The 11,108-nt window shown below is 46.9% G+C and overlaps 2 protein-coding genes across 2 annotated transcripts; both read right to left on the bottom strand.

Moving 5' to 3' along the window:
• Nucleotides 1-1,132: 1,132 nt before the first annotated feature.
• On the bottom strand, nt 1,133-4,500 carry lmod2a (leiomodin 2 (cardiac) a). The gene is made up of 3 exons (XM_070972333.1): nt 4,136-4,500; nt 1,928-3,118; nt 1,133-1,257 (listed from the first exon to the last, which is right to left on the bottom strand). Exons 1-3 carry the CDS (start codon nt 4,418-4,420, stop codon nt 1,237-1,239), a joined length of 1,497 nt encoding a protein of 498 aa, XP_070828434.1. The 5' UTR covers nt 4,421-4,500; the 3' UTR covers nt 1,133-1,236.
• A 3,522-nt stretch (nt 4,501-8,022) lies between these two features.
• LOC139337644 (ankyrin repeat and SOCS box protein 15-like) lies at nt 8,023-10,982 on the bottom strand. Its single transcript, XM_070972332.1, has 9 exons — nt 10,864-10,982; nt 10,750-10,787; nt 10,490-10,621; nt 10,149-10,307; nt 9,795-10,040; nt 9,408-9,579; nt 8,504-9,044; nt 8,265-8,418; nt 8,023-8,180 (listed from the first exon to the last, which is right to left on the bottom strand). Exons 1-9 carry the CDS (start codon nt 10,980-10,982, stop codon nt 8,023-8,025), a joined length of 1,719 nt encoding a protein of 572 aa, XP_070828433.1.
• Between the last annotated feature and the right edge of the window lie 126 nt (nt 10,983-11,108).

The following is an 11,108-nucleotide window of genomic DNA, read 5'->3' on the forward strand; positions in this document are numbered from 1 at the left end:
TGCATGCATGCAGTTCGCATCTTTACGTGCTGACGTTTTGCATGCTAGCATAGCGTTGTTTTGCCTGTTGCTGCGTTCATCGTACGTTGGTGTTCATCTACACAAGGAGTTCATCTACAGCAGAGGAGTTGGACAGGCAAGACTTTTGATTTTACAAAATGAGAGAATTCAATGCAAACCAGGATCCGCTGTGTTTTCAGCTGTATCTGTGAGTGCTGACGGACAGTAAGCAGCAGCTGCAGTCAGCTCATGTAACACCTCTCTGTGTTGCTTTGTGGAGGTTTTTAATCCCTCTGTGATCCGTCGTTATGAGAGAACACAGCCAGCTGATCCCGAGCTCAGGTTACCCACATGTGAAGCTTTTGTCTGAACTGTAATGATGTCTTTTAGAGGTGTCACCAGAAGAGTCTGTTTGAACAAGCCGCTGATCTGATCACAGTTCAGCTCCGACACTCAGAGCCAGAAGAATCCATTGCAACGATGAAGGAAGATGTAGATGAAGCAGGCCTTCATCCTGCAGGTCTTCCTCACTAAAATTAAAGAAGCTGCTGCCTTTTGATCCACCAGGGTTTCAGCTTTGCAAACTGATATCACTGGAAAACCTATGGCGGCTGTGGCTCAGGAGGTAGAGCGGCCGTTTGCCAATCAGGAGGTTGGTGGTTCGATCCCTGGCCTTGGCAGTCCACATGCCGAAGTATCCTTGGGCAAGATACTGAACCCCAGAACTGCCCCGATGCTGGTGCATGTGTTGTGTGTCATATGTATGTCACTTTGGATAAAAGTGTCTGCAGATGACCAGTTGAAACAGATTTTTTGTTGAGTCTAACCAACCATTTGCAAGTTGTGGGATGCTTCGAAAAGCCAAAATCAAGGCAGCAGTTTTGAAGATACCCTCTCATGGACCAACACTTTGGATGGAAAAGGAGCAAAATTATGACGTTCTTTCTGGCAGGAGCACCTGAAGGCCACAATAGCATCTCAAAGAACTTTATTCTCATACTGAGAGAAGAAGAAGTCTGGAAGACGTCTGAGAACATAAACTTTATTTCTCTACGCAGCAGTATTCACAGGAGGTTTCACGCAGTAACAAAATACAACAAAAACTCCGGGCACACGGGAGAGCAGTCTGCTGCTTCGCTGTCTGAGCAGTTAATAAGAAAACAGTGACGGCGTGACGTGAAAATTAAGTATTTCAATGCAAAGTGAGAAGAGTCGAGGTGAGATCAGTCGGAGGGTTCAGGCCGGTGACAGATCCACCTGAAACGACAAACATCACACACGTTAAGATACGGCAGATTTGGATGGACAAAAGTAATTCAGACGTCTCAAAACACAGTTAGAGGGATTTACTGAGCCTGTTCGTCCATCAAAGAAACACTAAAATGGACTTTTCTATGTGGAATCTTCACTTTCTGTGATCATAAGTCTCCACTGACACTTGATCTGGTTGGTTTTGATCAACCTGACCTCATGATGCATTTGTTTTCTTGAATCTTATACCGTTCTGATTTGTGGATTCCTACTTCTTTAATGCAGTAATTCAACCCAAAATCTTGAAACTAATTTTGTATCATGATACTGAATATTTGCCCTCTGGAGCAGCTATGTGGTGCTTAAAGCTCTCTGAACTTGGTGGAAATGTGAAGAACTCCGTTTTTTCCAGCTCGTCTGCTGTCTTACCAGCAGCTCTCTGAGCCGTCAGTCTTATCAAGCAGTGAAGAAGTCAAACTATTTATAACCTGACGGAGAGCGGAGGAATTCACACAGTGACAGAGGTTGTCGTCTGATGACAGCAGGCGTTCACGCTGAGGGGGTCTAATGGCTTTCGGAGGCTAAATTATGTCTGCCATGCTTTCGCTCAAGCGGAGCCAAATTCCTTCAAACCTGAAACACTCATCAGTCAGCGACGGGCTCGCAGGGGTCTTACCCTTCTTAAAGACCCGATGCTGCTCCCGCGGATCGCCGCCATCAGGTCGTCGCGGCTCGACCTCTGCGGCAGAGGCGGGCGTGACAGTTCGTCTCGTCTCTTCTGCAGTGACGGCTTCAAGGCGTTCTTCAGGTCTTTGAGAATATCTGCGCTCTCCTTTTCATTGGCGCCGTTCTTGAGCTTCTTTGACTTGGGTTTCCGTTGGTTTGACTGACTCTTTGTGCTGTTCGGGCCTTCATGCTGTTTGACCATTTCGCCGATCTTCCTGGTCGGTGGGTCTACAAACGGAGGAGGGGGATTCCTCTTCTGGTTTTCAACAGCTTTAGTTGATTGCGACGGCTTCTTTGGTTGTCTGTTTTCTGCAGACAAACCAGAACCTGACAACTCTGGAGGACTCTGCTCCGTCCTCTGTTGGAGCCTCCGCTGCCGTTGTTGGTCCTGGTTGCGCGTCAGGATGCTGGTCGCCGTCATCCTCGGGCCTGGGAGGTCAAACTGATACCCAAGCTTGAGCAGAGTGGTGTTTTCTCTCAGCAGCTGGACCATCTCCATCTCCACCTTCCCCCCACAGATGTGCCTCTGGTTGTGGAAACGAAGCTCCACCAGAGTCCTGTTGTGCTGCAGAGCTGCTAGCAAAGCCAGGATGCCCTGACCGGAGATGAAGTTGGACTCGATGTTAAGGTTTCTGATGAACTGGTTCTCACGGAGCATCTTGGAGATGGCGAAGGCCACCCGGTCGTCAGCGTGGGTGTTGGCCAGGCTGAAAATGTGGACGTGAGTGTTTGTGCACAGGGCCTCTGCGAAGCGAAGCAAGGTGTCCTGCAAGATGTCCTCGATGTTGTTGAGATTGACTTCGCTCATGGCGGGATCGTTGCACAGGATCTGCTCCAGAGTTTTGTCGATGACTGTCGGGTTCCCGCTCAGTCTATCGGAGGCTGCTTTCAGGTTTTGGTCTGCGGTTTCAGTTCTCCTCGGGCCCTTTGACACACCGTTCTTCTGAGGACATTTATTCCTGATTGGAGCCTCCTTTTTACACTCATCTTTCTTTTCCACCTCGTCTACCTTCACATCATTCTTACTAAAGAGACTCTGCGTCTTCTTCCCCTTTTGTGAAATCTTCTTCTTGTCGCTGTCCAGTGTCTTGCCGGCGTCGCTGGTGGTCACTGTCACTCTGCTCTTATCTGGGCGTCCCTCCTACATGATAACAGGATGGAAAATTAGGTCGAACTCTGACATTCTCCAGCCTCTGACTTTTAATTAAGAATCCTCTCCAACACGAGCAGACAGTCATTAAAGCTGACATTTCTCAGATAGGCTTTATTTTTAGACTGTTGTCTGGCAACACGTCTATGTAAGCTGGATACATGTGACACATCATTAAATATATATATATATATATATATATATATATATATATATATATATTATAGCAGTGGATTTATTTTTGAACAAATTCTAGATCTGAAACCAGAAGGCCTCATAGAAATGTCAGTGGTTTAGGATTGGACCATGAAGTTGGAAGATTTGTGAGAGACAAATAAAAATAGTTCAAATTTCAAAATGAGTCACAGCAGCAGAGGCCGAGATGTTCTGATTGTTAGTCCGTCGGGTGGGTCAAGCTCCAAAGAAAAGACACCGAATCCTCCATCTTTCAAATGCCCAGTTTGTAATGCAGGCCCCCTGTTATATACCTGTAGTCTCCTAAGCCAAGCTGAGATAACCCTGATGACATCACAGTGACATCATCTGGGTTGTTTCTCCTCCAAAGGAGACAAACGACTGTTTTCACAGGCCGAACAGGAGAAACCATGAAAATAAACTCAGAGATAATGAGATAAATTAAACCATCATCAGAAGGAAACAAGCTTTGTGATCTGGAGATTAAGGTTAACATATCTGTGACTTTGATTTGTTGCTCTTTGCAGCTTTAAAGCTGCATTTATTGATTTTGTTTTTGTCATTTTTTTCTGTCAGTCACTGATGAACGTGTGGTGACGCAGCATCTGTGAGCTGAAAGTCAGCTGCAGATAAGGTTTATTATTGGAAAGTCAGACCCAGAAGACGATAAACACAGATGAAAGTTGTGAAAATATCAAGTGACTTTGGTATTTTCTAAAATCTCAGACGTCCTTGACGGAAAACATTTAGTGCTCTCAAATGAATGTTGCACTGTCTGCTGTATGCAGTTATGTTATGGATGTCCCCTCTCACCTGTCCAGCATCGGACTCCATCCTCTTGTCCTCCGTCCTCTTGTCCCCCAGCAGCTTCTTGTTCTCTTCCTCCCAGTATTTCAGCAGAGCGTCCCTGTCGAAGGTTCCCGTCGGGGTTTTGGTGGTCTGGTCTTTCTGTCTCATGCCGATGGGGACGTTGTCGTCCAGGTCGGCCAGCTCCCTCTCCAGCTCCTGGAGCTCCTCGGAGGACAGAGCGGCCAGCAGCTCGTCTTCGTCCACCTCCTCGTACTTCTTCAGCTCCTTGCGGTACCCAGAGGTGCTCATGGTTCTGCACCTGCTTTTGGACTCTATGAACACTTAAATCTCTAACTTAAACTCTTCTTCTCACACCTTTAGATCCTTGCGTACTTGATTAAATCGTTCTTAAGTTGTTCTCACTTTCCTGCTTGAGTCCCCTCTTGCTCATGGACTTATCCTCCATCAGATTGGTCAGGTCAGGGATGCTGTGGACCACTTGTGGCGAGAGTCCTCATTCATCTGCTGATCCCGACTGCCAGAGGAGCCTGGCGGGGAGAAAGGGGAGGGTCGCCACGCCGCTGATGGTCCTGTCTTTTTTTAGGGTGTTGGGTGGGGGGTCAATGAGAGAAGCTTACGGCAGGAATGTGAGCCCGCTGAGTGGCCTGTGTTGAAAACTCTTCAGCAGCCCGTGCCTCGGACGAAACGAAGGGAACAAAGCGTCGCGGGGAACATCGGAGATGAAGCTCTGCGGTGTTACACAACCTGTCAGAACGCAGAAACACGCCATGCTGTCAAGGAAACACGTTCCCCCTGAGGATGGTGGACTGTGCACAGTACAGCTCCGGCTGGCACTGACGAGGACTGCGGTGGACTCTAAACACTGACTGGTTTTCATCTCCCCCATCATATCGAGTCCAAAACTTATTGTTGTATCAATCAAGAAAGATTAACTACAGTGATAAAAGTGAAAAATTGGTGTTGGTGCAGCTCAGACAAAAACTGAAGCACAAGACGAAAGGACGGGGAAACCTACGAAAATTAGACCCAAGTTGTGCATAACCAGACTTTTCCTTTAATGATCAGAGGAGGAGGCCAGTGGAAACAGGTCTGTCTGTTTATTTTGCAGTTGTTGTATAATACAGTGTAGCGCAACAGGAAAACTGCAGCCTCTAGGGGTCACTGTAGAGCTGAATCACAGAACACTAACCAAACATTAACATCTTCACAGAGCGACCGTTTGTTTACCGCTGGGCTGCATTGAATCCTGCCATGTTGGCATCAGTGTTGTCATTATTGTGTCCACCCCTGTGCTTGTCACATGAACGGGCACGACCGACTCTCGCTCTTAAGGTTTGTTGTTTGGTGGCCGAGGCAACCACAACAACACGCATCCGCCCCTGAAGCTGCCTGGCACTGGTATCGTGTTACACGTCTGAAGTAAAGGGACGGTGAGTGACATAACGGCACTCTGATCCTAAATCTGCTGCAAATTTGACCTTTGACCTGGATTATTGCTGATTAGCATCAGCCACACAGAGAATGGAAACAGTTTCAGTTACAAAACAGAGGTTCAAACTGCTGGTTTCTGCATGTTTAACCCGATAAACACAACACTGGATAGTCTCTCGTGCTGAATATCTTTTCAAATATCCCTCAGTTTTTACTTAAATTTCCTTCCTTCCAGGCAGCTGTTGGTTTCTGTTCATTTCTGCAAAATCTACTTTTTTTATTCTAAGTTTTTTTTTTCCTTTGAGACGCTTGACACTTGGCGACTTCATAATTTCTAGATAACAGCAGAAGAAATGTCCCAGATGTGTGAAGAACCACAGATAGTCATCACAGTCAGCTGTCCACAGAGCAGGGGTCCAGCACAGCTGCTTGATGGGGTCTCATGTCACCTGTCACAGGTTTATCCTTCTTTTATTGTTTTGTCTTTATCTATATGTTGTGCTTTGCTTTGTTTTAGCACACCTGCTGGTTGCAGCTGCCCCTGAACTGACCCCTCAGATCTCAGTTCAGCCGGTGTCAACAGTTTGGAGGTCGTTCAAAACAATGTGACCTCTCTTTATTATCAGGTTCTCGAGTGACCTGCCAGAATGTGGAGTTGTTGTGTCTGCAGGTCAGGAGGTTAAATTTAGAGTCGATCTGTTTTCGCTGTCCGTCAGCCAGAGGAAGCAGCTCACACCTTCTCGCTGTGTTCACTGTCAATGGGAAACTGCTGCAGCTGAGAGTTACAGTCAGAGCTGAAGTTCATACAGCTGCAGTTCCTCTAATGGCCACTAGACGGGCACATCACGTAAATCCACCAGCCTGAAATCTTACTGGCTGGATTGCCATAAAATTTGACATTCGTGGTACCCAGAGTAAGAATTTTAATGACTTAAGTGATCCCAGACGGTTCATTGAACAGTACGACAAGGTCAAATTTTCACTTTAACAGTGAGGTCATTTCACATCTAGCTCACTGATTGGCCCAAAATTGTGTACAGACATTCATGATTCACAGGCAGTGCATCATAATAACCAAAAAACATTTATAATATACAGTACAAATGTTTGTACAAATGCATCAGCAGTGGTACTTTTCTTCCTTCACTGCAGGAGAACCTTTATTTGAGACAGGCCTTTATTTCTAATTTCAACGATGTAATAAATATACTTCATCATATTTTACTGAGACAGCTCCTGTTTATCTGCTCTGCTCTTGTTTCAGTTTGCTGTTGATACAAATGCAGTCACTTTGTGACGGTTTGTTTTGATTAATTCTATATAATTTACATTTTCAAAGCATTAATTTCATCAGCATGACAGAGTTTTGCCATAATCACCACTTCTCTCTTATTTTTAAACATCATCCTCAAACAAATTCCATGTTTAAGGAGGATGTGTGTTCAACCCATTAGTTATTCTTCTTGCATTATAATTTGAGTATTTGACAGATTATGTATATTTTAGATATAACAGAGGGACGTGAAGAAGAATGTATGGAATATAAAATACGACGTCTCTGCTTCTGATTGATTTGATTTCATCATTTTTTTACTCTCCATCATCAGTGCAGTTTTATGGAAGTGCAACACTAAATCAGTGGAGTCCTCTGTTAAAAAAGGATCAAGAATGACACAGGACATATTTAGATGGCAGCTTTTATTTGAGAGTTTAGAGTATTTAAGAGCTCTACCTGCTTCTGTTTGTGCAACAGTCTGAACATCACCTGGTCTGTTATATTTGCATCTAAAAGGCTTTTTATTCCAACACTTGAGTCCCAGAAATCTGAGTCAGCTGACACAGCGATGAATGACTGATGACTAAAAACTGCAGATATTTTAAGGCCATTTTGTGCAACATCTGTGACACTTAGTAACCTCAGTTAATGCCCCTTTGAAACAAACAAAAAAAAGTTCAGATCTGGGCCTGCATTCATCAAAGTGCTCGCAAACTGAAGAATAAAAATCTTAAATCTGAGGGAGCTCTACATGTGTCTGCAGATGCTTATTTTCCGCCTCATGTTCTGCAGTCACTTTACAAAATATTACAAATGTTACCTGAAGTAATATGAATCATTCAGAAGGTTTGTTGTTTGGTTTCATTCATCAGGGCTGCAAACAGCACAGCTTTTTAGTCCAAGTCACAGTCATAAATCTGCTGTGTTTAGTGTGCGGTCTGGTTTAAGTGCTTCATGTTGTTAGTTGTCCAGTGTGGACTGAGGACATGCTCGTCTCTGTTTGACTGTTGCTGCTCAGAGAACACGTCATCAATCGTAATCACTGGATTTGGCTCTTCAGAGCACTCTTAAGTCTAATTCTTGGATGTTTGATAAATGCAGGCCCAGTTATATGAATCACAAAAGGTAAAAAACAAGTTGTTGCTGACGTTTAAGACTCAGTAGGTAAGGTAGACACCTTCGCTCAGTCCTCCCTGCAGATGATTTGAGCGTACAGGTCGTTCTCTTTGAAGAGCAGGTAGTCTTTCAGTCTGTTGGGCAGCTGCATGCACATCAGAGCACTGCAGCTCAGGTGCTTCCTGATCACCACTCTGCTCAGGTGAGTCAGAGAGCAAGGGTTACCTGGATCACAGAAAACAGAGGATTCTTTAACCACACACGTCCTGTCCTTGTCTGCTGGTTCTGAAAACCACACAGTTAACTCACATGTGGTCCTGTGGATGTGAGGCCACTCCTTGTGTTTCTCCAGGGTTTTCCTCAGTCTGCCGCAGATGGAAACCTGACCGACGTAGTCGAGGAGGATCAACACGATTCGGCCCACCAGGTTCTCCAGCCAGGAGACGCTGACGAAATCACAGAACTGGACAAACAAGATTGAATTGGCACAAACAGGTAGTGCTACTGCTTTGACAGGACTGCAGAGAAGTAGAGAAAAGAGAACTCACAGCAACTTTCTCCTCATGTTGTGAGTAACCGGACTCACTCAGGTCCTCCCAGTCGTCACCGTGGTGACACCAGAAACACTTCTCAGCGTCGTAGCCGTTGTTCAGCAGCAGCCTCATCATCACCTCGTCCTTCAGGCAGTACTGCAGCGCCGTGGGAAACACTGTGTCGTTCACCACCGTGAAGTAACAGTTCACATCTGCTTTGGCCGCCAGCAGCAGCTTCACGATCTCGTAGCGCCCCGACCTGACCGCCACCAGGAGGCAGCACAGCGGGTCCAGGTCGGGTTCAGCTCCCGACTTCAGCAGAATCTCAGTACAGGTTGCGTCCCCGTTGGACACAGCAAAATACAGCGGGCTCCTCCTCATGTCTCCATAGTTTTCCGAGATGTGAGGAGCTAACAGCGAGTTGACACCGAAACCCTTCTGCAGCAGCAGCTCCAGGCAGTGGACGTGGCCCCCGTCAGCGGCGGAGTGGACGGGGCTGTGGCCCGACAGCCGCAGGGCCCTTCTCGTGGTGATGGGGATCAAAATCCTCAGAGCTCTGATGGAGAAGAGGTGTAGATCATTCTGTAAGGACTGAAGCATCAGAAAATAACCCTCACGGCAGCACAAAATGATTTCTCTGGTTCTGCAACATTATTTTGTTTTATTAACCTTTACCAAGCAATGAACACTAGCCAATCAGAAGCAGAGGGGGGTGGGTCTTCACAGAATGTAGGTGGCGTGAAAAATTGGTTCACCCATATCGATTGTGAGAAATGCAGCATTGCTAACAACCCTTAGGACCTAAAAGTTCTCAAAAACAACCCCAGTTTGCTACCGTCTGTGTTTTCAGTCGAACAGGACCAGTCCTGCAAACTCCTCCCTGACAGCTCCTGAACAGGTGTGTCACATTGATACTCACAGGTAGTGTCCTTCGTACGCGGCGTGGTGGATGGGCAGCTGGGAGCTCAGGTTGCGAATGTTGGGATTCGCTCCGTGCTGCAGCAGGATGTCGATACAGTCTGGATTCCCCGAACCTGCGGCGTCGTACAGGACGCTGTCGCCATTTGGCGCCTGAGCGTTCACATCAGCACCTGGATGTAAAAGCAGAAAAATAACTGGCGGTCAATTTATGAGTGTGAGTGTTTTGTTTTGATCCATGCAAAAGCTGACGCACAATGAGGTAAAATATAGAAGACAATCAGGTAAATGTCAGACTTTTGGATCTAGAGTAATTGGCCAGAAGTCGCAGAGTTGGTGGTGATTCTCTGTGGCTTCTCTTTGAAGCACTGTCGTAAGATTTATTTACCGTGTTCGATGAGGAGCTCCAGGACTTCAGGGTGGCTGTACTCAGCAGCGATGCCCAGAGGAGTCACTCCATGCTGGTCTGTCTCTGAAACCCGACCTCCGTTCTGCAACAGGAGCTCCAGGACACGAACGCAGCCGGCCCTGGAGGCCTCGTGCATGGCCGTCCACTTCTTCAGACACACCTGCTCCACCCGAGCTCCTCCAGATATTAGACAAGAGACCATCGGATACGACCCGGCTCTGACTGCTGCAGGGAGGACACGAGAGGAGCTGATGGTGACGATGGACAAAACCTTTCTCTCCCGCTGTGAAGGAGAGAAAATACCAAACAGTGTTGGAGAGGCAGCGATCTGACCTAAGAGCAGAGGGGATTCATTCTTGCTGTTGGTGGTGTGAGGAGACGCTCCGTGGTCCAGCAGCATCTTCACGTTTTCCACCAAACCAGCTTTCACAGCTAAAGTCAGGAAGGTCTCACCACCTGAAGTCTTCTCCTCCAGAGTCAGACTGAAAGATGCTGAAGAGCACAACAGAAGTTCTGCCTTATTTCACTGGATTCAGCTCGAGTGGGACAGTCGCCAGTCATCACTGCTCCATCAACACCAGCTTTAAAGCCTGACGTAGCAGCTGAACACTGAGGCGGGTGATGCACATGCTGACACAACAAGCTCTAAAGAAAAGCTCGGACCTCTTACCCACCGTACAGCACCGTCTCCAGGACCGGGACCAGAGGTTGGACCGCCGCCCTGTGAAGAGGATACCAGCCGCACTCATCCGCCTGACTGAAGGCTGCTGGGAAATCAGAGAGCTCCTGCAGAGCCAGCGTGTCACCTGCAGGGAGAGTTTCAGGGAGGAAGCCATAAAACGTGTGTGGCCGTGCCATCGGGAGGACGTTATTGACAAATTCTGTTCATGTGGCCACTTTGGACCGTTCTCTGCACCAGGATTTGACTTTTTACCTTGTTCGATGGCCTCCACAAGCTTCACAGCTTCACTCCTAAACACACAGACAGGAAGATGAAGGTAAATTTCAGAAATAATGCACCAGGTCAGACTTTGGATGGTGGAGTTGCTTCACGTCGCTGTACCTCTCTGAGCCTGTCAGATGTTCTCTCTGACACGACTCCTCAATGCTCATCTGGACGTCGTAGTCCAGAAGTTCGTCTTCATCCGTTTCATCAGCTGCATCCATCTACGTGACGCCAAACAGGTCCACAAAGTCGCAACCCAACAGGACTTCAGTTCCTCCAGTTCTAACAGCACAAGCAACAACATTAATCCCTGCTAAAGAAGCCTCAAACTAAGAACCGTCTCGCTT

The sequence above is a fragment of the Chaetodon trifascialis genome, chromosome 10 (assembly GCF_039877785.1).
Source record: "Chaetodon trifascialis isolate fChaTrf1 chromosome 10, fChaTrf1.hap1, whole genome shotgun sequence".
NCBI classification, from domain to species: domain Eukaryota; kingdom Metazoa; phylum Chordata; class Actinopteri; order Chaetodontiformes; family Chaetodontidae; genus Chaetodon; species Chaetodon trifascialis.

Bases quoted from the DNA above. Each gene is read 5' to 3' on its own strand.
- lmod2a (XM_070972333.1), bottom strand. From the start codon at position 4,420: ATGAGCACCTCTGGGTACCGCAAGGAGCTGAAGAAGTACGAGGAGGTG. The intron at 3,119-4,135 runs GTGAGAGGGGAC...GTTATCATGTAG, and splicing joins TGGAGTCCGATGCTGGACAG to GAGGGACGCCCAGATAAGAG. The intron at 1,258-1,927 runs GTAAGACCCCTG...TTGTCGTTTCAG, and splicing joins GCATCGGGTCTTTAAGAAGG to GTGGATCTGTCACCGGCCTG.
- LOC139337644 (XM_070972332.1), bottom strand. From the start codon at position 10,982: ATGGATGCAGCTGATGAAACGGATGAAGACGAACTTCTGGACTACGAC. The intron at 10,622-10,749 runs GTAAAAAGTCAA...CTCTCCCTGCAG, and splicing joins TGTGGAGGCCATCGAACAAG to GTGACACGCTGGCTCTGCAG. The intron at 10,308-10,489 runs GTGGGTAAGAGG...TGTGCTCTTCAG, and splicing joins CCTGGAGACGGTGCTGTACG to CATCTTTCAGTCTGACTCTG.